The sequence below is a fragment of the Panthera leo genome, chromosome D4 (genome assembly GCF_018350215.1).
Source record: "Panthera leo isolate Ple1 chromosome D4, P.leo_Ple1_pat1.1, whole genome shotgun sequence".
Classification (NCBI taxonomy): domain Eukaryota; kingdom Metazoa; phylum Chordata; class Mammalia; order Carnivora; family Felidae; genus Panthera; species Panthera leo.
The window spans coordinates 91,553,198-91,579,133 of NC_056691.1; the positions used below are offsets into that span (position 1 = coordinate 91,553,198).

General features: G+C 63.5%; 1 protein-coding gene across 6 annotated transcripts in view; it reads left to right on the forward strand.

The window, feature by feature from the left end:
• VAV2 (vav guanine nucleotide exchange factor 2) overlaps positions 1 to 25,936 on the forward strand; it is a 166,067-nt gene that overhangs the window by 128,343 nt on the left and 11,788 nt on the right. For all 6 annotated transcript variants that reach the window (XR_006195681.1, XM_042911968.1, XM_042911967.1 and 3 more), the window contains 15 exons: positions 1,342 to 1,442; positions 8,888 to 8,987; positions 9,939 to 10,034; positions 10,694 to 10,762; positions 12,388 to 12,474; positions 14,257 to 14,342; positions 15,019 to 15,151; positions 17,596 to 17,705; positions 18,603 to 18,704; positions 19,173 to 19,261; positions 21,495 to 21,511; positions 22,358 to 22,379; positions 22,842 to 22,969; positions 24,230 to 24,304; positions 25,633 to 25,685. Coding sequence is in view for 5 of the 6 variants with exons in the window: in XM_042911968.1 (XP_042767902.1) it covers positions 1,342 to 1,442; positions 8,888 to 8,987; positions 9,939 to 10,034; positions 10,694 to 10,762; positions 12,388 to 12,474; positions 14,257 to 14,342; positions 15,019 to 15,151; positions 17,596 to 17,705; positions 18,603 to 18,704; positions 19,173 to 19,261; positions 21,495 to 21,511; positions 22,358 to 22,379; positions 22,842 to 22,969; positions 24,230 to 24,304; positions 25,633 to 25,685 (1,268 nt within the window). In the remaining variant the exon portion in view is untranslated. The remainder of the gene's footprint in view (positions 1 to 1,341; positions 1,443 to 8,887; positions 8,988 to 9,938; positions 10,035 to 10,693; positions 10,763 to 12,387; positions 12,475 to 14,256; positions 14,343 to 15,018; positions 15,152 to 17,595; positions 17,706 to 18,602; positions 18,705 to 19,172; positions 19,262 to 21,494; positions 21,512 to 22,357; positions 22,380 to 22,841; positions 22,970 to 24,229; positions 24,305 to 25,632; positions 25,686 to 25,936) is intronic.

Genomic DNA, 25,936 nt, shown 5'->3' on the forward strand with positions numbered 1-25,936 from the left:
GGCTCCCTCAGCCCCTTATCACCTCAAGAGGTGGGTGCTGGTCTCCTGGTTGAGGCTGAGCCAGACTCCAGACTCGGGAGGCTCTAGCTCCCTGTGCCCCCTACTCAGAGTCTATCCTGCCTTGGGTGGTGGCCAGCACAAATGGCCGTGGACAGAATGGGAGCCTGGATTGGGGACCATGGGGAGCCCTGGGGGGGCAGAAGCCTGGATCAAGGGACGTAGGGAGCCCCAGGGGGCCAGGAGCCTAGATCGGGGGCCGTGGGGAGCCCCGGAGTGCTGGGAACTTGGATCGGGGGCTGTGGCAGCCCTGGGAGGCCAGGAGCCTGGATTGGGGGCTGTGGAGAACCTCGGGGTGCTGGGAACCTGGATCGGGGGCCATGGGGAACCCCGGGGTGCAAGGAACTTGTATCAGGGGCCATGGGGAGCCCCAGGGGGCCAGGAGCCTAGATCGGGGGCCGTGGGGAGCCCCAGGGGGCCAGGAGGCTAGATCGGGGGCCGTGAGGAGCCCCGGGGTGCCGGGAACTTAGATCGGGGGCTGTGGCAGCCCTGGGAGGCCAGGAGCCTGGGTCGGGGGCTGTGGAGAGCCTCGGGGTGCCGGGAACCTGGATCGGGGGCCATGGGGAACCCTGGGGTGCAAGGAACTTGTATCAGGGACCATGGGGAGCCCCACGGGGCCAGGAGCCTAGATCGGGGGCTGTGGGGAGCCCTGGGGTGCTGGGAACTTGGATTGGGGGCTGTGGCAGCCCTGGGAGGCCAGGAGCCTGGATCGGGGGCTGTGGAGAGCCTCGGGGTGCTGGGAACCTGGATCGGGGGCCATGGGGAACCCCGGGGTGCAAGGAACTTGTATCAGGGGCCATGGGGAGCCCCAGGGGGCCAGGAGGCTAGATCGGGGGCCGTGAAGAGCCCCGGGGTGCCGGGAACTTAGATCGGGGGCTGTGGGGAGCCCTGAGCTGTTGCCTGCCGGTCGCCCAGCTGCTCTGAAACGTGGGGGAACACCTGTCCCCATGGAGGGACTCCATCCCGCAGAACCTAAGATCAGGGCAGAGAGCCCCTCTGTCCCTGCACACAGCAAGACGGTACAAGGATGCTGAGTGGGAACAGCCCCCCGGGGGGGCCATCGCTGTCTCTCTGGCACCAGGGCTTGTCCCCGGTGGGCCACCCTGTGTCTGAGCCGGCTGAGAGGTCCCTTCACACGTCTGGCACCACAGCACCTTCTAGTGTTTGCGTGGGGTGCACGCCCAGCGCCCGGGCCTCTCTAAGTTCTCCACCACGGCAGATGGGAACCGTTCTAGAGGGCGGCCTGGTGTGCCCGTTCACGCACCGACGGCTTTCTCTCCCCAGGACCTAATCAAAGTGCATCACAGCTTCCTGCGGGCCATTGACGTGTCCATGATGGCAGGGGGCAGCACTCTGGCCAAGGTCTTCCTGGACTTCAAGGAGAGGTGAGTGACAGGCCCGCCCCTCGCTGTCCGCGGGGCCTCGGGAGCGTCCGGGGCCTCCAGTTCCGGCCTGGGGACGGTCACAGGTGCCGGTACTCAGGTGGGAATCTCACGGCGAGGCCCTCGAGGCAGGTGGCTGTGCCCCTGTGAGCCCCTGTCCTCACTGGGACACAGAGAGAGCTGCCCACCCTTCCCGCCGTCACAGCCTGGAGGGGCGACCTCCCCCAGCAGGGCCTCCCGAGGACTCCACCAGCTCCCTCTGCCTCTGTGCCTGGGGGTCTTGGTGGCTGGAGGCCATTCTCACCATCACGGTGCACCTGCTGCCTGCCAGGTCCCCCGGGAACCTGGCACCTGAGAGACTCTGCCCCTCGAGCTGCACGGGTGGCGGGTGGCAGCTGAACGACAGGACCCGAACCGGCCCCCGCAGGTCCGAGGAAGGGGCTTCCGGGCTCTGGGTGCCCAGGGGTGAGGCCGGTTCCCCGCTTCCTCGACGGTGTGTGTCACGGGGCCGGGACTTCCTAATCTGTCCCTGAGGGACGCTGATGGTGTCTGTGCCACGTGGTGCCCCGAGGGTAAACTGAGGCCAGGCCCGTATCGCCGACGCGGCTTGTCTGTGGCCATTGAAGGGCTCCGGTGGCCAGGACCCGGCGGACAGGCGGGCGGGATGGCGGGGAGGCAGCAGCAGCTGTGGGCACGGGCACCCGGCCATCCTGGCCTCCGCCAGCCGCAGCCCCCAGCGTGGGGAGACAGGGCCCCGGACAGGCACGCGCAGGCCTGGGTCCTCCGATCGTGTGTCCGCGGCGTTGGGGCAAGTGCCCGTGAAGCCCGAGGGGGCAAAGATTCTGCCCGTCAGCCTCCGAGGCAGCATCTCTCCTCCCCTTGGCGCCCGCGGGGTCAGGCTGAGTCTAGACGCACAGACGGTGCCAGCCTCCCCACTGCCAGAAACATGCAGAATGTGGCTCCTCCCACCGTCCGGGCCCCTCGTCCGGAACCGGTATCATCGGGGCAGGAGACTGGCAACTTGTTAGAAACCAGCGCAGGAACCTTCTCGAAGAATTATGTGGCTGTCGGGAGGCCTCCACGAACCTGTTTTGTTAAGCTTCTCTGCCTGTAAAACCCAGTGGATGGAAGAGTGTGGAGATGCCTTCCATGCCCCGAATGTCCTGCTTGAGCCCGGCAGGGGAGGACTGGGATTCTGGAAGCTTCTGTGGCTCTGCCGTCCCAGCGAAGGTCTCAGAGGCCGCCTTTCTTCCTGGAGCCCGGGCAGCGGCATCTTTAAAGCCGGGCACGAAACGAGATGATGCAAGGACTCAGCCGGATGCCCGGGGCTGCGGGAGCCCCAGAGGACTGTGTTCCAGTCTCTGAAGTCTCGGGAGGCCCATCGGGAGGCGGTGCCCTGGCTCCTGCCCCTCAGACTCTGGAGAAGGCGCCCCAGCTTCTGTGCTCACGGCTCCTCTGCCTGCCTGTCGTCCGAGCCACCTGGGAGCTTGTTAAGAACACCAATTCTGGGGTCCGCTCTGCAGGGTCTGAGGGGGAGGCCCCAGGGCGGCTGGTGGGCACCCTGGGTCCACCTCGTCCTTATCTGCAGGGAGGTCCCCTGCAGCACCTGCCAGGTGACGGTCAGCTCAGCTCACGTGTCCTCCTGGCCAGGCGGCCCATCCCAAGGCTGGATTCCGAGGCCTCTACGAGCCCCTGAAGCGGCTTCCCCTGCGTGCTCTGTGGCTCCGGGCAGGGAGCTCTCTCCCCTCCGCACGGGCAGGGGTCCCTGAGCCCCCTTTCTAGGGGCCATGGGTGAGGCCCCAGGCAGGCACGAGGGAGCAGGCAGTGCCTGAGGACAGGCGGCAGATGTGGCCAGAGGGCGGATGTGCTTTTTCCAGGCACTGGCAGACATGGGCATGCTGGCAGGCCCCGGGGTGGGGGACAGGCGGCTCCCTTACCCGCCCCCTGCCCCCAGCAATGCTTTCTTCTCACCTGGCTACAAGCCTGTGTGCCAGGGAAGCCAACTCAGACCCGACCCTCATCCTCACGGGTGGGGGGGGAGGCCACGGACCTGCTGGACCAGGCCTCTGAGACCTGTGGAGCCAAGAGACAGACCGCCCTTCCCCAGGAACCCCCTCCGGCCCAAGAGCCTGCCCCACGGTGTTTGCCCTTTACAAGGCTGCCGTCCTCTGTGCTCAGCTTTGGGCCTCACAGGGCTCTCGGGCCTCGTTTCTGCCGGGATGACCGTTGTTTCTACGGCCAGAGCGGCTGCAGGGACTGGATCGTGTTCCGGCACCGGGAGCTCGGCAGATGGGCTCTCTGTCACCGCCCAGCAAGGCTTTGGAGGCCAGGCCCTGGAGTCTGGGTAGTTTGGGGAGGGGGCTGGCTGCGTCTCATCAGAGCTCGTTTTCCAGCCCTCGTGATCTGTCCCGGCGTCGATCTTTTCTGCCCCTTCGCCTCCTCGTCTCTGAGTCAACACCTGAGGTCCTGACGTGCGATTCGGCGAGCATTTATAGAGTGCCTGCTGTGTACCAGATGGGACAGGCTCTGCTCTCACTGGGCGGGGAGGTCAGGAAGCAAGTTCACAGGCAAAGGACTTGAGAGCACGGGGAAAGGGAGAGGGTGGGGGCAGTAGGGGCTCGTAGCAGACGAGGGGGCGCTGAGGACCTGGCGAGAGCCCACCACCCCTGAGGTGGGGGCAGGGTGGGGGCAAAGGGACAGGGAAGGCCCCGGGAGAGGCAGGAGCGGGACTGTTTGGGAACTGGCAGAGGCCGGAGGAGCAGGACTGAAGTGAACAAAGCAGAGACTGTCCAAGGAGTGACTTGTGGCTTCTGCAAGAGCCTAGAAGATCAAGATAGGGATTTAGATTTTATTTATTTTTTTATTTTTTACAAGGGCAGGAAGAAGCCCCTGAGGAATTTTAGTGGCAAGATCCTGGCAGCTCATCACGGATAAAGGAGGGACTAGCGTCCAAAGTGGCAGAGGACAATCCCCTCCCTCTTTTTGGAGTGAATACTTCTGTTCATACAGCCTTAGTCCTCAGACAAAGCAGATGTTCCTCTTAGCCTTGCCTTGTGGACCTGAGGGGACAAGTCTCACACAGTGGGACCTGGGCCTTGGGAAGGGTTTGCATTTTGCAGATGTGGATGGAACAGAGAGCCACGTGGTTTATCTGTGGCTGGGGGTGGCCAAGCCAGGTCAGTGGGGCAGGACTACAAAGGGAACCAGCCACAGCGAGTTCGTGTCCCGGAGAGAAGGCGAGGGTCTGGCTCTTAGGAGGAACTCTCTGGAGCTTTTTGCACAAGTGCTTTTCGAAGGAGCAGCCGTCAGAGTACGACTGACGGCGTCTCCACCCGCCCAGACCCGTGGGCGCTTCGAGAGAAAGGCTGGGCCGGAGGCGGGCGCCGGGTGCTTTGCACTCTGCGGTTTCTGGCTGCTCAGGGTGTTGGGCCGGGTCGCGCCGCTCTCTGGTTGTGGTTCCCGCCGCAGGTCTGGGTCTCGGGAGGCTGGGTGGCTCCTGTCGGTCTGTCAGCGCTTGCAGGGGGGGAGCCCGCCCAGGGCCGAGCTCCTCGAGCCCCCGCGGCAGGGCTGCCTGGGACCCTCCGACCCCTAGAGGCCTTTGCCCGCCTCCTGATCCTCCTTTCCCAGGCGGGGAGGTTGAGGGCGGGAGAGCATTGGCCACCACCTGGCCGTGGTCCCGACTCGTGCCTGTGTCTCCGGCGTATGCCCGGGAGTGCCACCTGTGTCCGGGACCTGCTCTGGCCTTGTCCCTGGGCACTGCGTCCCTGGGGTTCTGTGACAAGGGACGGAGTGACGCGGTCACCCGGGGGGCAGGTGAGGGTCCCCCTGATAGATGCATCTACTCCCCCTCCGTAGCGGGGTCCGAGTTGCACGTTCAGGAAGTTACGTGACGTAGCCCTCGAACAGAGAGACCCCAGCTCGTGTCAGATACCTACCGACCGGCGTGTGAGGCGCCCGTGCGCCGAGTCAGCGGGGAAAGAGGGCAGCGCCGAGGCAGCGACGCCAGTCGCACACCGTTGGGGTGTCCTCTCCGACAGGGCGGCGAGTGTCTGCACCCCGGCAGTCTCCCACCAGGCCACGGGGCGCCGCCTGGCCCGGGGCCCCGGTGGCCGAGGCCGGCTGCTGTTTCCAGGGGCCCCACGGAGCCCCTGAACCGTGAACGAAACCCCCGTGTGCGTGTTGCGTGACTTCCGAGCGTCGGATGGTTTTTCTCAGCAGCAGAGAGATGCTCGTGGTAAAAAGGAAGGCCTGTCAGCTTTCACTTCCTTAAGTGACTTCCTTCTGTAGGCTGAGCGTGAGGTCCGCGGCCCACGCCGCCCAGGACGGGGCAGGGCATAGACGCAGGCCAGAGATCTGAGTGCGTGTGGGGCGGAAATGGATTCTCGCAGTTTCACGGGGCCCAAATCCAGATGTGGGCGGGCGGCGCTCCCTCCGGAGGCTCGGGGGGGGGGGGGGGGGGGGGAGGGAGGCGGGGCCTTCCCCCCCTTCCAGCTGCTGGCGGCCCTGGGTGTCCCTTGGCTTGGGGCCTGCCCCTCCGGTCTCTGCTCTGTCCTCATGCGGCTTCTGGCCTATGAGGCCTCTTCTCTTCTCTCTGACAAGGACACTCTTCGGTGATGCTATCTTCTGCGTCCTTGCCGTAACTGCAAAGACCCGGTTTCCAAATACGCTCGCTTTCGGAGGCTCCAGGGCGCCTGCATTTCGGGGTCACTCTTCAGCCCGACAGGCCATCTCTGGTCGGTCAGCCGGGCCCTCCTGCAGCTCCCTTCCCATCCCAGGCCGCCCACCGGGTCGGCGGAGGTGAACGAGGGTACAGCCCCGGGGTAGCCTGGGACTCCGGGATGGGGGCCTCATGGATGCACTTTGGGGTCTTGCTGGGCCCCTTGAGAAGTCACGTCGCCTCTCAGAGCCTCAGGGCCGCTGTCTTACAAGTGGTGTTTCACGAGGACAGGCTGAGCTCGGGTGTCAGTGCCTCCCGTGGCCCGGCCTCTTTAGGTCCTTAAAGCTTTGCTCTCTTCCCTGCAGTGGCTCCCCTGCCCCCCCGGAATCGGCTGCAGCTGCTGCACTGCCGATGGTCAGGCCCCTCGCAGCCAGGCGTAAGGCCTCTGGGCGGGCCAGGCCCCCGGGCTCAATGCTGCGGTGTGGGGACAAATGAGACCCATCTCTGGAGCTCAGAGCCGGTGCAGAGGGTAGATTCTCACTCGGCTTTGGACAGGCCTCTACCCAGAGGCTCCCCACCTGTCCCCTTACTTTTCTGTCTCACCTCCCTGGACCCGGGGGCAGGGTTGGGAGGGGAGAGGTCGCAGAGCTGGAAATGATGGGGCGGGGGTTTGAGGGATGAGTAGAAGTTCACTGGCTGGAGGAGGCCGGAGGAAGTGCAGTGTGTGGTCTGGGGATGGGAGGCGTGCCGTGAAAGCAGGGTTGGGACCCGCTCTGTCCACGACCTTGGGCCGGGATGAGCCCGGGGGGTTCTGAAGTTAAGGAGGGGAACCCATAGGGCTGGCTTGGCCCGCCCAGAGCTGTGAGCACCCGGTGCTTAGGAGAGGCGGCTTCACTGCCCACACAGACTTCCCTCCACGGGGGCAGCTGGGCCGTTGCCAGGTCTGCTCATTTAAAACAATCTGGCAGAAACCTTGGAGTCTCTAGCCACCCCCCCACCCCCCCGCTTCCAGAAATGATGCGTTTTAATCAACTTTTGTACTAGAATTCTCAATTCAATAACCGGCTCATTTAAGTGGAAACCAGGGCTCAGGTTCTCATGCCAAGCGATGTCCGGTCAGCATGTCCCAGGGCACAGCCAGGGCCGGGTGCTCTGTGGGGCTGCGGACACAGGTCCCGGCCGTGGGGCGTTCTCCTTTACAGTGGCCGGGAAGGTGAGCTCCCGCGTGAGGTCCAGGACTGGATCGGTCTCGCACTAGAGTCGCGGAATCTCAGTCTGTCGATGCCGGAAGCTTCCCTGCAGGCTGGCACCGGCCAAAGTTCTCAGGGTGGCTTGAGAATGTGGCTGCAGCTTGGCCGAGCGTCTGCGCCCTGGAGCCTGCGAGCACGGGCCGGCACGGCACAGCCCAGACGCCTGTCGGGGGCTGGGAGACGCTGCCCACCTCGGGGCCGCTCCGGGATCACGGTTCGCTGGGTTGGAAACGTGCTCTGGGCATGCAGCTTTGCCCTTCCGGAGCTGGGAGGAACGTGGGGGTTGTCTGTCCCCAGGCCCCTCCGGCCCCACAGCGGGAGCCTGGGGAGCCCCCCAGACCAGGATGCTTCTTCTCAAGTACCAGCCGGCAACGGGCCCAGCTGCCGGCCCTGAGCGCCCGGCCAGGGGCCCCGCGGTGGAGCAGTGTCCACGGTGGACAGGCCCGTGTGTCCCAGCGTGTCTTGACGTGTCCCAGAGACTGCCCCCAGCTTCCAGAGCCCGGCCAGGAGGGGCCTCCAGCCGTTTGCTGTGACACAGAATCTCTGGCACCTGGCAGGGCGTCACTGGAGGGCGGGGCCGTCACCCCTTATCAGCTGGTGACCTTGTAGCGCGTTCACTGAGGCCTCGGTTTCCCTGCCTGAGGAGTGGGGCTCACTGCTCCTCCCTGTACAAGTGGGTGAAGGGGTCCCGATGTTGTGCGTGTAGCACCGGGCAGGAGTGGCTGTCATTGCTTGTCACAACCAGCGTCGTCACCTGTGTGGTCCTGCCGGGGCCGAGCCCATAGTCGGGTGACAAGGCTTTCAGAGATGAAGTTTCAGGCCGGTAGCCCAAGGCCCAGAGAGTGCGGGGGGCTCCGGTCTGTGAAGGGGGGGGGGGGGGGCGGTCGTGGTGTTGGAGGGTGTTCGGGGGGAGGAGAGAGGGCCCGAGGCTCCTCCCAGCATCCCGAGGCCCGGCGGCCATGCCCATTTTCCAGGTGTGGAGCAGGGCGTTTGGGGCTGACGCCACTCTGCCCTGAGAAAGGGGGTGCCTAGGACCCCGGCGGAGAGCGTCGGCGTCACATGGAAGCAACAAGGGTTGACCTCAGGGGCCACCACCCCGGGCAGGTGCAGAGCCAGGATGGACCTCCGTGCTCAGACCTACAGGCAGGAGGAGTCTGAGCCTTCCTGGGGTCCCCCAGCCCTGGGTGGGGGGGAGGCAGGGGGCTTCTCTCCTGTCTGACTTTGGCCTTTCCGGGGGCAGGATTGGGGTGGCAGTGAGAACCACAGAAGGGGGCTTCCTTGGGTCCGGAGAGCGTGGGGAAGCCCCCTGTCCCCAGCGTCTTGGCAGCCCCCTGGCCTGGCAGCATTTCGGGAGGGGGGGAGGCAGCCACATGGGAAGAACGGAACCACGAAGCAGGTTACCGAGTGAGGAGCTGCCTCGTGGGGGGGGGGGGGGGGACGGGTCTGCCGATCCCCTGCTGTGCCTTCCACGGGGATCTAAACCCAGGCCCCGGAGCCGTAGCGTGTCACTGACTGTGCACGTGTGTGTGTTCACTGCCCAGGCTCCTGATCTACGGGGAATATTGCAGCCACATGGAGCACGCCCAGAACACGCTGAACCAGCTCCTCGCCAGCCGGGAGGACTTCCGACAGAAGGTCGAGGTAATGGGGGCTTGGCGGTTGGCCCCCCCGCTGTCCCTGCGTCTCCAAGGCTGCAGCTCACCGGCCCCTCGCTTGCCCGTTTTGCGGGAAGGTGGACGTGAGGGCACTGGCGGGATGGTGGTTGTTTTTCCTCGGCATTCTGCTGGGGTGGGGAGGGCAGGGGGAGGTGCAGCAGAGGCAGACCCCCTGGGGCCCGATCCGGCTCGGCGAGGGGCTGTGACTGAGCCCCTGTGCTGGCCTAGGCAGACCCCTCGGGGACCCCGGGTGACAGACGTTTGCTGGAAGCCAAGGAGACCCCCTGTCTCGTCACCTGCCCCCACTCCCCGCCCAGGCTCAGGGCCAGTCTCTGGCAGTTGTCCACTTTCCCACGTGAGCCCCTCTCCAGGCCCCCTCCCCCTCCCCCTTGTCAGGGGCACCTGAGCTGCTCCCCGAGGCTGGGGGTCCCGTGGTGTATTTGGCCAGTCAAACCCTTTCCAGAGTGAATCCTGGCTCAGGGTCCCTTTGCTGTAGCGACACTGGGAAGGACGTCCCTTGGAGACGCGTGGTGCCCCTGTGTGTCCGGGAAACCGGTGGGGAGGCCCTGGTTCCTGAGGGTGGCCCCGCGATGGTGTGAGCTGGCTTCCCTGGGGGTCTCTGGCAGACCTGGTCAGCGCTGGGGTCGCTCAGAATCCCAGAGCCCTGGCGTGGCCACTGCAGATTCCTGAGGCTGCAGAGAGGGCTGGGCCCCCCGCCTGCCTGCTGTGAGCCCCACCCCTCTTCTGCACACACTTGACTTGGGAAGGGGCTTTGGGAGACGCTGCCGGGCTGGGGACCCCGGCCAGGCCAGGACCAGACACTTGGCCCCAGTTCAGGGCTTAGTCTGCCCCCCACCGCGGCTGGGGGTGGGAGCGTTGGGATCGCGGTCCGGGCCAGGATGTCGGTCATCCCCTCGCTGCTCCCCCCGCTGCCCAGGAATGCACTCTGAAGGTCCAGGACGGGAAGTTTAAGCTTCAGGACCTGCTCGTGGTCCCCATGCAGAGGGTGCTCAAGTATCACCTGCTCCTGAAGGTGAGACGGTGTGCGAGCTCCGCGGCCGCCCCCGGGGAGCGGGATTGGGGCCCGGTGGCCGGCAGGGGCGTAAATGGGGCCCGGGTGGGCCAGCGTCATGGAGAAGCCAGCAGGCAAATCTGTCCAGACGAGCCGTGCGGCTGTATTAGGAACGTTCATCACAGTAAACGTGCGAAGGGAAACTGGGATTGGAATCAGTAAGAGAACCGGGAAACCGAAACCAAAGAATGTCCTCGGACCAGGACTAGGAGATGGCCTGTCCTTGATGCCTTGACCCAGACTCTGAGCTTCCTGGTAGGCAGGAGAGCAGTGGAAATAGGAAGCCCTTGTGCACAGACTCGCCAGAGAGACTGGTTTCTGTGCCGTGTGAGGCTCTTCAGTGAATCAGCCAGTTACCCTGCGGCCTTAAAGTCCCTGCCATTCTGCACAAGATTTGGGGACCCCTCACCCTGAGGCAGTGTGTCAACTGGGAGGGGCCTTGCTGTCTGTCTGCCGGGCTGGGCAGCCGAGCCAGAGCAGAGCCTGGGGCCAGGGGGGGGTGGCGCAGGGAGTCTGCCCCGAGGGTCTTGCTCTGTGCCCACACCCTGTGCCCGGTGGGAGCAGGGGCGGAGGCCGGCACCCCCGAGCGGTGACCCGTGACTCCTCTCCCACACATCCAGGAACTCCTGAGCCACTCCGCGGATCGGCCCGAGAGGCAGCAGCTCAAAGAAGCACTAGAAGCCATGCAGGTGGGTGGGTAAACTGAGGCAGGGAGGGGCCCGGCCAACCCGGGGCTGCAGGTACCCGGTCTGTGTCCTTTGACTGGAGTCGGGCTCACTCACAAGCCTTGTTCTGGGACCAGAGATGTAGCTTTTCCTGGAAAGACAAGAGGCACAGCGGGGGCAGGGCGGTGGGTGGGACGCACCCATGGGCAGGGAGGGTGGGTAGAGGGAGCCTCAGGCACTTGCCCCAAGCGTCCAGATCCCTAACCTTGTCCGGCCCGCGGTGCCTTCCCTGGGCCTGCCTTCCTCCTGCTTCCCGACCGTCCATCAGAGCTGTTGCCAGTTCCCAGGCTCTAGACTCGCTCTGGGCCATCTGGCCTGGGCTGCCCACTGCCCAGTCCTGTGGCTTTTGCTTCTGAAACGCCCATTCCACCCAGCCACCCTGGAAGGAGAGCTCAGCTCATGCCACCCCCTTGCTCAAAAGCCTTCTATGGCTCCCAGTGCCCACCGAGTCGGGCTCAGGCTCCACGTCCGGGCACACGGGCCTCCACAGACACGCACGCCTAGCTTTGCGGCTGTGTTTGCCACTAATGCCTGAAATTCCAGGTGAGTGTGGCCACTCCCAGGCCAAAATGACGTTTCCCATCATTTTCTATCTCTGTTGGCTCAGGCTGGATCTTCTCCTTGTCACCTGGCTATGGCCTGTACATCTTTAGTCTTTGCAAGGTGACATTTCCCGGGATGATTGCCCCCCCCCCCCCCCGCACACGGTTCTGACCCCTGGGGACGGCTGTCACCCCTTTTGTGCCCGTTGCCCCCTGATCACGCTCACCTGGGTCCCCAGGCCGGGCACAATACCCAGCACGGGATGGGTCCCCTCGGCACTGCGGCTGGCCAGGGTCGGGGGACAGTACCCCCAGCACCTCCCAGGGTGCACACCTGACCTCTGTCTCCTCTGGGCTTTGGGCTTCCTTTTGCCTTCTGTCTCCATCTGTGGCTTCTACCCCGTCCCCTGGCCCTTGGGTGGTCTGTGCTGGGGGGTGTCGCTGATGAGCCAGGCCTATCCTGTAACGTTTCTGCCTCGGGGTCTCAGATTCTGCCCCGCCAGTGGGGTCCTTCTAGGAGCAGGCAGGAGGTGCTGGAGGCTGGATCCGGCTCCCCACCTCGGCCTGGCTCAGGGATTCCACCCAAGGCGGCCCGTCCCCCTGCTGGGCTTGGGTCTCTGGCCCCCAGTCAGGGCCGGCTGCCTGGATTGCAGCGGGCACCGCCCCCTGGTGGCCATTGGGAGGACAGCAGCACATGGACGGCCGGAGCTAGACCTCGGGGTCACCCAGTTCTGTGAGGCTGTGCGGGAGCTCGGGGCCTCTCGGGGCCTTGCCACTTCCCAAGAGCTGAGAAGCGGGCTGGTCAAGTCTAGGTCACTGACTGTTTTCCTTTTGTCCGAGCTAGAAGGGGGTCGAGTGACAGGGCAGAGAGACACTGTCCTAAGAGGCAGGGACTTGGGGTTCTTGGCCCAGGGACACGTGCCGTTTGGGGTCAGTTTTACCTCTCCTGCCTTAGTTTACTCGTGTGTCACCCCCGTGGGGTCTCGAAGGCCTCCAGCTGCGGTGGCTGGCAGCCCGCCAACCCCTCCCCCGCCTCGTTGTTTTCAGGACTTGGCGATGTACATAAACGAAGTTAAGCGGGACAAGGAGACCCTGAAGAAAATCAGTGAATTTCAGAGTTGTATAGAAAACTTGGTAAGTGTAGCTGATTCTCCAAAGCGTGGAGATTAATTACGACCGTATACACGCATTTTAGAAATTACTTTCACGATCTTGATGTTCAGTATGCAGGTGGGTGAACACACTCTGTCCGTGCACACTTCACCCACCCCACACGCTCTGTGGGGCACGAAGGTGGCCCGCTCGCTGAGGGGCAGGGTCTGGGGAGGAATGGTATTGACCCCTCCCACCCACCCCACCCCCGGCCTGGACCAAGGACTCTCTGGGGTCCAGCCTAGAGCCCAACGCGGGGCTCGAACTCACAAACCAGGAGATCGTGACCTGAGCCAAACTCGGACACTCGCTTAACCGACTGAGCCACCCAGGTGCCCCGAGATCTGCTGAATGTTTAAACCAGGCTCTCTGCACCCCGACAACTGTTGACATTTGGAAACATTCTTTGTTTTGGGGTCTGTTCCGTGCGTTGTAGGATTTCGAGCAGCACCCCTTGTCTGGGCACTCTGGGTGTCAGTAGCACCCCTCCCTTGGGGGGCCCAGACGTGGCCAGATGTCCCCCGAGTACAGAGTTACTCTGGCCGAGAACCACTTTCACTGTCGGGTTCCTGAACTGGGCACAGTCCGGGTGAGTCCGTCAGGGGCAAATCAACACAGAAACTTTTGCAAGAGCAGCCCCTGGATGCCTTTGGCCCGTCCGTCACCCACCAGGCCACCTGTACACATGTGTGGCATGGGACACGTTCCTGATGTGTGGTCAGCTGAGAACAGATGTTGCCAAACAGCGTTATGGAGCAACCCCACCTTTCTGTCTTTTCAGAAAGAGAAAAATGCCGAGGGCCGAGGAGGTGAAGGGTAGATATGCCCCAGCCCATTGGCAGTGGTGCTAAGTGCCCAGCGGGGTCCTCCCCTGGGATCACCTGATCACCGATGTTTTGGGGTGTTTTTTAAAGAGGTTTTACATGTGATTGATCGTGTTCCTTAAATAACAAAAATGAAACATAGGTGCTGAGCAGCTTGGAGCATCCCCTGGGCCGGGCGCGTGCCCGGCCCTGCGGTTCTCCCGCGGACCCCGTCACCGGCAGGTGGATGTGGTCCGTCGGCTTCGGCACATCAGAGGTGGGACGCGGGCCGGGGCTGGCAGCCGCGTGGGTGCTCCCTCCCCCCCGCCCCCTCCGGGCTCTCCGCCTCGGCCCGGCAGCTCGTGCAGAATTCAGGAATCTCACAGAGAACCGGCCGTCGTAGCGCCAGGGCCACGGCCCCGCCAACGGGCCGGAGCGCTTCCCTCCTCCCCTCTCCGGCGTGGGTAGACCCTTCCTCTGTGAGCCACGCAGGGAACGCGTCACGACGCGCCCTCCCTGAATCAAAGCGGGGTGGAGATACAAGCCCAGCGAAATGAGATCTCGGCAGAGCGGAGAGGGCTTCCACTCGAGGCCTCTTCCTGTGGCGGACGCGGCGCTGGCCCCCGTCTGATAGGCGCCGTTTGTTCTCTTCAGCTCGGTGTCCCCGGCCCTCCCTCCCAGGGCCCTGCTCTGGGCCGCACACAACAGCAGCCTGTTCCCGTTGCCCTGACCCACGCCGTCAATGGCTCCTTGTTCCCGCCGTGCTGAAGGGAGTGCTCCACGGGGCCAGGGGAGGGCCCGGTCCTCCCCCGCCATCCCCTCCCACCCTGCCCTGCGCACCAGCCGGGAGGCACAGGCTCCCATCCCTCGGTTCTGCCTCCCGTGTCCGTGGGAGGCAGGCCCGCCTGGGCGCCCGCCCCGCTCCGGCGCTGGGGCTCACAGCCTCGCCCTCTCTTTCCAGCAGGTGAAACTGGAGGAGTTCGGGAGGCCGAAGATTGACGGGGAACTGAAGGTCCGGTCCATAGTCAACCACACGAAGCAAGATAGGTGAGCAGGCAGGGTGGCAGCCCGGGGTGGTCGGGCACCCGCTCCCCAGCGGGCTGGAAGCGGCTTTTCCCGGGGAAGGAGCGCGTGCCCGGTCAGCCCTGTGTCCTGCCTCAGTCGCTTCCTTCCTTCTCGTGAGACCGTCCACACCACACCAGCCAGTGGCCGCCCTGCCCGCGGCCGGCACTGGGCTGGGCTAGGCTAGGGGGCAGCCAGAGGCCCTGGCGCGCGAGCTCCCTGCTGCGTGACTGCAGGGGAGGGCTTAGCTTCGCACGGCCCCTGCTTGTTCAGAGCCCTCCACACCACCTACTCTGTGCGAGGCCTGGGGCTGTGGCTGGGGTCACGGTAGATAGGGATCCTGCCCCCACAAGGCTTCCGGTCTGGTGGAGGATGGAGCGTGGGGGCCTCAGGACCCGTATGACCCTTGGGCCATGGGGGCAGGTAGCCAAGGAGGGCTTCCTGGGGGAGTTGTATGGAGAAGCTGAGACCTGCCAGTGGGGGAGCGGGGGGCAGGGGGCGGTCAGAGATGGCAGGTGAGCCAGGCGTAGGGGTGGGGCTCCGGGTCGGTGAGGGATCAGCCCTCCTGCTGCCCACCCCGGCCGCACGCTGGCTGTCGGGGGCCTCGGAGCACGGGGCGCTGGCCGCACTGATGGGCCCCCTGGCTGCACTGCTGGGCCAGGTACTTGTTCCTGTTTGACAAGGTGGTCATCGTCTGCAAGAGGAGGGGCTACAGCTATGAGCTGAAGGAGGTCATCGAGCTGCTCTTCCACAAGATGACCGACGACCCCATGAACAACAAGGACGTCAAGAAGGTGGGCCCTGGGCCGCCTGGTGGCGGTGGCCGGCAGCCTTCTGGGCTGAGGGAGGAGTCGTGGGGAGGCCTTGAGAACGGCGTGAGCCGGGGCGGAGGTCAGCACTGATGCCGACTGGGTGGCTCTGCAGTGCGGACAGGGGCTTCCCTTCTGTCACCCTCTGGTCACTCTGACTTGTGAGGACAGCACGCTCACTCCGTGCCAAGTCCGGCACCTCCCTGGCCCTTTGAGTTTTCTCGGGGCGGGGACGCCCCTGGGATCATGGTTCCCGGGTGAGGGGAATGCAGAGGGGCTCTGGAGAGAGCCAAGCTGAGACCATGGCCATCTGACTCCAGCCCACCTTCCCCCTGCAGTAAGCAGGCCTTCCCTTTGGAGGAGGGGTCCGAGCGGGCCTCACTGTGGGTCCTCAGACACGAAGACGAGCCAGGGGCTGTGGTAGCTGAGGCGGGGCTGTGGCTATAGGGGGTGGGGATATGGCTTCTGGAGGGTGGGGTCGTGGCTGCTGGGGGTGGGGCTTTGGCAGCTAGGGGCGGGGCGGAACTGCTGGGGGTGGGGCTTTGGCAGCTAGGGCTGGGCTGGGGGTGGGGCTTTGGCAGCTAGGGCAGGGCGGGGCTGGAGGGTGGGGCTTTGGTAGCTAGGGGCGGGGCGGGACCGCTGGGGGTGGGGCTTTGGCAGCTAGGGGCGGGGCGGGACAGCTGGGGGTGGAGCTTTGGCAGCTAGGGCAGGGCGGGGCCGCTGGGGGCGGGGCATGGCTGCTGATGTGGGAGCCACGACTGCTGCTAGGGGCAGGGGCATGGCTGCTGAGGGGTGCCATGACTGCTGCTAGGGGCAGGGTGGGACTGCGGGGGGGTGGGGCTTTGGCAGCTAGGGGTGGGGTGGGACTGCTGGGGGTGGGGCCTTGGCAGCTAGGGCAGGGCGGGGCCGCTGGGGGCGGGGCATGGCTGCTGAGTGGGGCCATGACTGCTGCTAGGGGCAGGGGTGTGACTGCTGGGCGTGGGGCTTGGCCTTTGGGGGTGAGGGCATGGCTGCTAGAGGGTGGGGCCATGACTACTGGGGGCGGGGCCGTGACTGCTGGGGTGGGGCTGCCACCCGCCCTGGTTCAGTCTGGTTCGGAGGCTATTGCATTCAGTGTTTGAGCACCTACTGTGTGCATCCCAGGCTAGATCTGGGGACCAGGAGCCAATGTGCTGAAAATTCCAGACTCTGGACTTCAGAGCTTGCAGTACAGAATGTAGATACCTTCTGGAAGGGCTATTGGGGGTAAACCACTCATCCCCACCCGAAGTCTGAAACAGTTCCCCAGGGTTCGGGGCTGAAGGCACAGTCCCCGGGCCCAGCCCCTGGCTCTGGGAGGCAGGACCTTGCCCTTGGCAGTGGTGGGCCCAGGGCTGCGGTGCCCAGCACAGGTCCAGGCTGAATCTCTTAACCATCTGTCTCCCCTTTTCCTCCTCATGCTTCCTAGTCTCATGGGAAAATGGTAAGCACCCGGGCCCTCTTCCTTTGCCTTCCTTCCCTCAGGGCCCAGCCGGCCCTTCCTTCCTGAGCCTGAGCGGGAGTGGGGGCCCCAGGTGGGCCTGAGCAGGGCCAGGGCCAGGCTCCTGGCTTTCTTCTTCCTTGGTCAGGCCCTCGGTGTCTTCATCAGGAAGGTGGTGTGCATTCATGATGAAGAATGCCATTACAGAGGGTAGGAAGGAAGGCCCACCTGCCTGCCCTGGCCCCGCCCCCCCCCCAGGTCCCTCCTGGTGAAGGACCACAGGTGGTCTTTCAGTGGGCGGGGCTTTTGTGTATTCTCAGTCTGTGTCTGTCCTATTTTCTTCCCCTCTCCTCCTCCCTTCCCTGCTTCCCTCCTTCCCTTCCCCCCTCCCCCCTTCCTTCCTTCTCTCCTTCCCCTCTCCTCCCTCCCTCATTTCTTTCTTCCTCCATTTTTTCTAACACAAATGGGTTCAGACTTTCCGCACTCTTTCTGGGCCTCTTAGAAAGCCCCTAGAGATGGCCAGGCCTGGTGGGTGGTCAGGGCAGCTGTGGGCTGGCTCTGCTGCAGCCCTCCCCCGCCAGCCCACGGCCTTCTCCAACCTTCTGTTTTGTTTGGTTTCTGTTCTTTTACTTCAGAGCAGTGAGTTTTTTAGCATCACATTTAGGAACTGAAAGTGGGCAGGCCCGTTCTGAGCACAGGCTCCCTGGGGACCTAGCTCCAGCCTTAGAGACGGCCCTGGCTGAACCCGCCGAGAGTTCAGTCGAGGGCACACCTCGGAGGGGGTAGGAGAGGGGTCCTGGACATCTCGTGAGAGGGGTGTGCACATGCGTGTGCACGTGCAGACACAGGCATGGGTGCACCATACACGTGCACGCAGGTGCGGGAACGGGCAGCCTGGACACGCGTGCGTGTGTGTCCTCGTGCCCAAGCCCATGCCAGTTGCGAGCTGGTGCCCCGTCTCCTCCCGCAGTGGTCCTACGGCTTCTATCTAATCCACCTCCAAGGAAAGCAGGGCTTCCAGTTTTTCTGCAAGACAGAGGACATGAAGCGGAAATGGATGGAACAGTTTGAGATGGCCATGTGAGTTCAAGGGCGGCCGCGGCGGAGCCCCAGGTGGGCTTTATCCAGGACCCCCGCAGACCGGGGTATTGCAAACACCCAGAGACTGGGGCAGGCTCTGTCACACCAAGACCCCAGGCGCACCTCGGTGGCACCCCAGCTGCGTTAAACTCTGCCTGGGGCAGGAGAGCCTCCCTCTGGGACAGCCTGAGGCCCCTGAGGCCCAGCCTGGCACAGGTGCCCAGCAGAGCAGTGGGCGGCCAGGGACGGCTTCCGTGCCCAATGGACTCCCGGTAACCCGGGTCCTCAGGGCCTTACAGGCTGGTGGATGGTCACTTTTTTGTGAAGGCACGGGGCTCTTTCTCCATGAAATCTAGAAGGAGCCTCAATACGTCCAACAGAGAGAGGTGATCAGGGGGTCCCCAGACACAGCAGACCTGGAGGCCAGAGTGGCAGGGTCCTTCTGCACGTGGGTCCTGCAGCCAGGCAGGCTGGGGGCCCCCGGGCAGGTGCGCTCCCCTCCCTGTAAACAACTTCGGGCTCCGTCTCGAACACCTGGCCTTACTGTGTCACATCCCGTCGTCCGTCTGTACTTAGGTCAGTACACCGTTCAGACCTTCAGTTTTAGGTCTGCGTCCAGCGAGGCCTCTGAGTATACATCGGGCTGAGCTGTGGCAAATCCCGCACCTGCCTACAAACCCTCGCCTAGACACAGCCCCTTACCATCCTCCCAGAAGGCTCTCGTGCCAGCGCGGCCCCGTTTTAAAGCCCCCACTCAGATCCTCATTCTGCCCGGGGTGTCGGGGCCGGTCCGGGCCGTGAGTCCTGGCCTCCCGCTCCTGAGCCTGGCTGGTCCCCAGGTAGGCACTGCTGCCTCGGTGGAGCTCAGGGAGCCCGGCCCTCTTTCCCTCCCGTCAGGTCAAACATCAAGCCAGACAAAGCCAATGCCAACCACCACAGCTTCCAGATGTACACTTTTGACAAGACCACCAACTGCAAAGCCTGCAGGATGTTCCTCAGGTGAGGCCCCTGGCCCAGCCCCAGCCCACCCCACCACCCCCCTGTCCCGGCCCCTCTCCCCCTCCCCCAACCCCAGCCCGCCTTCAGGGGAGCCTTGTGCTGTGTCTGTCCAATGTCCCGTCACCCCGACCACCTACCACCCACCAGGCCAGTGCCGTGCTGGGCCCAGAGGGGCTGGGGAGTGTCCCTTCAGTGTCACTAGATCCGTCCGTCGGGTGTTCCGGATCGAGCCGGGAGGGAACGTGGCTGTCCCTGTGGGTGCCCAGGGCCTGCTCTGCGGCGTGGCAGGAACAGGACCGGGAGCGTTCTGGGCGGAGAGCCAGCACCAGGGTGTTGGGGGCCTGGGGTTTTGAGGGACGACGCGTCGTACGAGGGGCAGATGGCAAGGCGGGCAGGGCAGGCCTGGTGGACTTCGGGCCTTGGCCTTGGCGCTGTGTCTGACTCACGCCCCACCCTCCCCCTGCTCAGGGGTACCTTCTACCAGGGGTACCTGTGCACCAAGTGTGGTGTCGGGGCACACAAGGAATGTCTGGAAGTGACGCCTCCCTGCAAGATCAGTGAGTAGCGGCCGCTGCCCTGCCCCGGGGGCTGGTCCTCGGGGCCCCCTGCCCGCTCCCAGCGAAGGGCCCCATGGCTCACAGCTGCCCTGGTACCTCCCTCCGGGCCCCGGCTGCCTTCACACGCTCTCCTTTCCCACCACGGGGACCCCCTGGGGCCGGGACCAGATGAGAAAACCGGGGCCCAGAGAGGAGAGGACACCTGCCCTGGGTCACACAGTACGAAGAGGCCCAGCCGGTGGGCTGTCCCCTGCCGGGGCCTTCCCTCCTGGGGCGCTCCAGCATTTCTCTCCGCCTCTTTGCCTCCCCCACCCCACTGCCCCACTCGTTTACAACTTGGAGACTCTCTACCCCAAACGGGCACAGAACATTCGTGGCAGGTGCGTGCAAGTTGCCTACCACAGGGAAACATCGGTCATGACTGTCCCTTGTCCCCGGTTCTCCTGCACCCAGAGAGGACTGGCATTCCGCAGCCACAGCGACAGCCCCCTCAGCAGACGGTTTACGTGCACACGTGTGCACACACAGGCACGGCACCTACAGCACTCTCGTTCTCTCCGTGCCCGTTAGTCAGGGGGGAGCCTGAGGCTCAGGGAGGAGAAGGGACCAGAACCTGCCCAGATATCAGCCGGACTCCTGCGGGGGGTGAATTTTGGGGAGTTCCCAGCCTGCGACCGCTATGGCCAGAGTCCACAGGCGCAAACTACAGCTTTTTAGCTTTGCCTCTCGATACCGCCCTCTGGTGGCAGCGTGCCCATCACATTAGTCGACGGGACAGTTCATGTGTTCTGGCATTTTTTTTTTTTTTTTTCTGATCCTAAAAGTAACATATTTACTTACCAAAGATTTGGGGCGGGGGGGGGGGGGGAGAAAAAAACACAATAAAGAAGAAAGTAAATATCGCCCCTGAACTTATCAAGAAAAAAACAAAGGTGGTATCTTGATCTATTATTTCCTTCTAACTTTTCTGATTTAAAATGAATCTTTCTGGGTTTTTAGTCTCCTGGTTATTAAACAGTCATTTCCCATAGAAAACGTGGGAAAAGTAGAGAAGTGTAAAGCAGAAGATGACCTCCTCACGACCCCACCAGACAGACTCACCACCGTTCACGGACCCCTTTTCCCTCTGCAGACGCACAGCCGCCCGCCTGCCCAGTCTCTTCTTATGTGTGTGTGTTTTTCATAACGCCTATAGTTGGGGTGTCACCAGATGGGCAGTTTCGTATCTTTTGCAAGCCCAAGTTCTCATGACCAGCCACCCCATGTCATTAAAAGCCTGCGGTGGGTGCCTGGTTTTATTCCGGAGAGTTCCGAGCTGGGCTGGTACTCGGGCCTTTCGTGCCGGGCCTGGGCTCTGGACAGGACTCTTTGGCCTTCGTCAGCTCTGGCTCCGGGCTGGGCCCCTGACCCGAGGAAAGGCAGATTAACTCTTTGTTGCCCCAGGGGCCAGGATGTCCCAGAACGGTGCTGGCCACTCCCAGAGGGCCTCTCCCGTGGGAAGCCTTGCTGGCTCCTCCTGTGTGGGTGCCAGCTACGCATCACCCGCTCCTCCCCGCCCGATGCCCACGGGGTCTGTAGCCTCTGCTCTGCAGAGGCTGTCGGCGACTGTCCACAGCAGTCGGCCACGTGCATGTCGGGTGGCGTTGAGGTCACCATAGCCACGCACTTTAGGCATCGTGGTCCCTGCTTTGTCCGGTGGCGGACTGGTGGCCCAGCTTGTCAGATGGCTGGGGTCCAGCCTGGGACTACTTCCTCCCCTGGGGTCACCCCGAGGCAGGCAGAAAGGATCTTGGGAACACCTGCCTTCCATCTGACATGCCCGTGAGCGAGCACACCGGCCACTAGGTAGCACGTGTCCTGACATCTCTTGTCACGCGGCCGTGGCGGGCATCACTGATCGGTGGTGGGAACTTTGCCTCTGAGCCCACGTGGGCCCCAGTGGTTCAGGCAGCTTCGGCCGTCGGAGCAGACCTGGCCCACGCAGGAAACCTGTGTGCCAGGCTGGGGTCCCCCGCGGGGCCCCTAAAGCCAGAGCTCAGAATTCGCCAGCGGAAGGAATTGAGAGACTTTTGTAGTCACTTGCTGTGTGTGCCTGTGACCCATGTCTGCAACCAGCGGCCTTGACCTTTGCCTTGCTTACACCTAGGCACCCCGGGCAGCTCCTGCTATGCGGGCGGGAGCGCCCCCAGGGCTGGTGGCTTGCCTGCCAATGCGTCTCCCGCTTCCTTTTCAGGTTCTCCTGCGGACCTGGTGAGTCTTCTAAGACTGTTCTCCTCCCGCTGCTCCGTGCCCCACACGGCCCGTGTGCCTGAGCCCAAAACACCCTGCGGTTCCTGATATCATCCCTCCCCCACCCCGGGGCCACACTGGCTAGCACACAGGCCACTGTTGGTCACCGGGGGCCTTTGATTTCCTTCGTGGGTCCCCGGGCACAGCCAGCTGGAGGCCCCTGACAGCCATCGCCCTGGCCGGGCAGCGCCCCCCCCTACTCTGCTTGCCTGGTGGCTTGTGACATGCGTCTGCCCACCTGCCCCCCATCCTGGCTTAGAGCCCTCTGTTCAGCTGACTTAAGGATGACGTCCCTGAATTCACTTATGGGGTGTGGACATCACGTCTCGCCCCAGTTGTGGGATCTGGTCAAATTAACTAGCACTTAGAGGGTGCTTACTAGGCCTTGTGGGGAGTACAAAAACACCCTCATGGAGGAGGAAAGACATAGCATTTAGTCTCACGCAGCAGGACATGTCCCAGAGAGAGATGACAAGCTCCAGGCTCAGAGCAGGGAGGTCCCAGGGCTGGCGTGGTCAGGGCAGGCTTCCTGGAGGAGGTAGGAATTAATGCAAAGGGATGGGAGAGGAAGGGATGCATGTCCCGGGGCTGTGGAGGGGCACAATGGTGGAGGGTGTAAGTGAGAATGGGGGGGGGGGGGGGGTGTCCTAGTGAACCAGTGTCACATCTACCTGTGGGTGTCCGGATGTGTCCCTCACCTCCCCCCCGCTTCCTGCCTCAACCCTTCTCTCTGGGGGTGTGGGGGGCAGGGAGTGGCGACGCTTGGCCGCCCTCCCTGATCACCGTGGTTTGTCCTTGCCCTCACAGGACGCCTCTGGAGCAGGACCGGGTGAGTCTGTGGGACCCGGGCCCTCTATCAGCGGTCACTCTGGGAGCCGGGCCTGACCACGGTGACCTGCCAGCCTCCCCCAGCCTGGCCCAGCCTTCCGGACTCCAGGCTCCCAGGGAGTGTGCTCCCCCTACCGCCCGGTCTCCGTATATAACTATATCCCTCCGATCAGGTTCCGACGAGCCACAGAGCTGCAGAGAAGGGTTGGGGTCCTTTCAGGAGGGAGGGGCTGTAGCCGGAGACCCCCTCCCCCTCCCTGTGCAGGGTGGGCCTCAGAGCACCTCCTCTGTCACTTGGCCGTGTTCCCCATGTGCCCCGTGTCCTCATCCCCCCTGCTTTGCGCCGCGTGATAGGAACGTGGCTTTTAGCCGTTGAGGGCGGGAGGCCTCGCGAGCGGTGCAGCCGGAGCCGTGATGGGCCAAGTTGCTGAGCGAGGGTCCCCCTCCTGCCCTGTATCCGCAGGTCCCAAGATGGTGGCCGTGCAGAATTACCATGGCAACCCTGCTCCCCCTGGGAAGCCAGTGCTGACCTTCCAGACGGGTGATGTGATCGAGCTGCTGAGGGGCGACCCCGAGTCTCAATGGTGGGAGGTGGGTCCTGGGGACCCGGAGGGGGTTGAAGCCCCTTGGGGCAGATGCGCAGAGTCCTGTCACCGGGGAGGGGCAGGTGTGGGGGTGAAGGACCGTCCCGGGGAGAGGGAAGTAGGCTGTTGGCAGGACCGCGGTTGCCTCCAAGGCGGGAATTCTGGGGGTCCCCAGCCGTGCGTTCCTCCTGGCGTTTGCTTTTGCAGGAAGGGAGTGCTGTGTCCCCTCCCGTGTGCCGGACACCCTCCCCAAGGCTGCGCCCACCCTCCTGCCCACCCCGCCCCAGCTGTGCCCCCCACTATTATCATGAGGCAGCCAGGCACCGATTGAGGTCAGCCCTAGGGGGACGTCATGCCCGAGACCCTCCCACCACTTTCCCCCCAGAAGTGCCACCTGGTGGAGCAGAGACAGACGGGGACACAGTGTCCCGTGATGATTCACAGTTCTGAGCCACAGAACTGTTCTGGTTAAAAGGTCCGCAAAGGAGGAGCGTTTCTTCGCCCGCCTGCCCCTGGGCACCCTGCCAAGCCCCAGCGCTCAGGGGAGCCCGGGACACTCGGCCCAGCCTGGGCGACCAGGGGTGTGGCCGAGACCTGCTTAGAGCAAACGTTTGTCAGGGTTCCCGTTACTATCACGGCTGTTATCGTTGTTTTGTGATGGTCCTTGTCACTACATACTTACTTATGAATTTGTTGTACTAGACCGTGGCTTCACAGAACTGGAGATTCGGAAGGTGCAGAAGGGTGTCTGTGATATAAAGTCTCTGTCCCACTCTGACCCCAGCTGCCCGGTTCCCTGCCCCGTGTGTCACCAGAGCCATCGGTTCTGGGTGGCCTTGCAGACGGGCTTTGCTGAGGTGATGGGGGCGGGGGGGGGTGGTGAGGCAGAGCTGCCTGGAGGACCATGGGAGGCTGTCCCGGGCAGAGGGGAGAACAAAGGCCGAGCCCCGGCCCCTGCAGACCCTCCCAGGCAGCGTCTGCCTGCCACCGGTCCACGCGCCCCTTCCGTGTAGAAATACCCTTGTAGAGCAGAGAGCTGGGGGCGGGGCTCTAGCCCCAACCCCGGGCCTCAGCATTCCCATCTGTGAAGTGGGGACACCACGTGCCTTCCTGCCTGACGGTCATAAGGTCAGCTGAGGCTACGGCAGAAAGTGGTACCAACGCACGGTCTTCTTGGGAACTGTCCTCGCCCAGTCCTTAGGCTAAGCCACTCACCCCACGCACTCCTGCTGGCCAGGCCCGGCCCCCATCATCTGTCTCCTTCCAGGGTCGGCTGGTGCAGACCAGAAAGTCAGGCTACTTTCCTAGCTCGTCCGTGAAGCCCTGCCCCGTGGATGGAAGGGTGAGCACTTTGCACAGAAGCTTCTGGAACTCAGTGGCCAGGAGACTGGGGGCCTCTGCGGGCTGTCTCCTCACTCGGAGCGTCTGGGCTCGTTCAGGACGCCCTTGCTAAGTGGCTGTTGTGAGCTGGCCCCAGAGCTGAGGACTGGGCCTGGAGAGCAGATGGATGGGTGGGGGGGGCCAGGGGCAGGGGGCTGGGTGCTGCTTTTCTCGTAGTTTTAGAAACACAGAAACGGGCATTTCAGCAGCAGTCGTAATGGACAAAAGACCCAAGAAGGTTGCCTTTCTCCAAATTTTGGGGACTCTGTACGTCTTATGGGACCATTGTACAGCCCCCAGGGAGCAGAAGACTCCCGCAGACGTCAGAATTCAGAGCCAGACTTTAGGGTGTTTAGAAAAAAGGCAGTATGGCCTTTCTTTCGGCCGAGTAGTGTGGACCACGCCTTCCTCTGCTACAGAAGACATCACGCAGTCAGCCTTGAATAATTTAATTACTTCCACCCACCCCCCAAGAGGGCATTTTATTCATTCATTCATTCATTCATTCATTCATTCATTCATTTTATTTATCTTTAGAGAGAGAGAGAGCAAGTGGGGGAGGGGGCAGAGAATCTTAGGCAGGTTCCAGGCTCAGCATGGAGCCGGACACGGGGCTCGATCCCACAACCCTGGGATCATGACCTGAGCTGAAATCAAGAGTCGGACACTGAACTGACTGAGCCCCCCAGACGCACCCCCCACCCCCCGCCAAAGGCATTTAAAAGTACAAGAGGGAACTTTCTCCAGAGGGAGCAGGAGGCGGGTCCCAGACAGCACAGGAGCCCTGCTATAGCCTTCAGGCCCTGCCCGGGGCCTCAGTTTCCCCATCTGCGTGGTGAAGGGCCTTGCCCAGCCTGTGGCACGGTGAGGGGAGGCCAGGCGTGGGGTCTCGGGCTGCCCGGCCTGCGTGTGGCCTGCCGCCTGGATGCCTTTGGGGCTGTGAACCCATCTGTGGCAGAGAACTCAGCTGTAGGCTGTACCCCCTGACACTGCTCTGAAATTCCTGCGGTCTTTGGTCACCCCTTCCCTGGGGGATAAGTGCCTTGTCGGTTGGTTGCTGTTCATTCAGTCTCATCAGTCAGTCAAACCCCCTGAGCGTCTCCTCAGGGACAGCGAGTCCCGGCTGCTGCCCTTAGGGACGTCCCCATCCAGTGGCTCCAGGGCTGAGTCCACAGACGCCCTGGTAGCCAGTGCTGGGCTCGAGGGTCGGGTCACTGATGACAAGCGCCCTCTGGCCCCACTCGGGGCAGCCCCTGGGGGGACATTAACGTGTGTGTTCTCTCCTGCCAGCCGCCCGTCAGCCGACCGCCCTCCCGGGAGATCGACTACACGGAGTACCCCTGGTGAGTGGGTCAGCCGCGGTGCCCTCCCCCCTGCCCGCGAGCAGGCTGGGACGCGGGGCCCCAGGGTGGCTGAGCCCTCTCTCGCTGTGTGTCTCTGGGAGCCTGGCGGGGGGGGGGGGGGGGTGTTCTGTTCCCCAGGACAGGTGTTCCTATCGGCTAAAAGGTCACGGAGAGAACGAAGCTTTTTTTTTTTTTTTTTTTTAACGTGAGTTTAATGGCGCTTCGTCGTAGAAACTATACGAAAGCGGTGT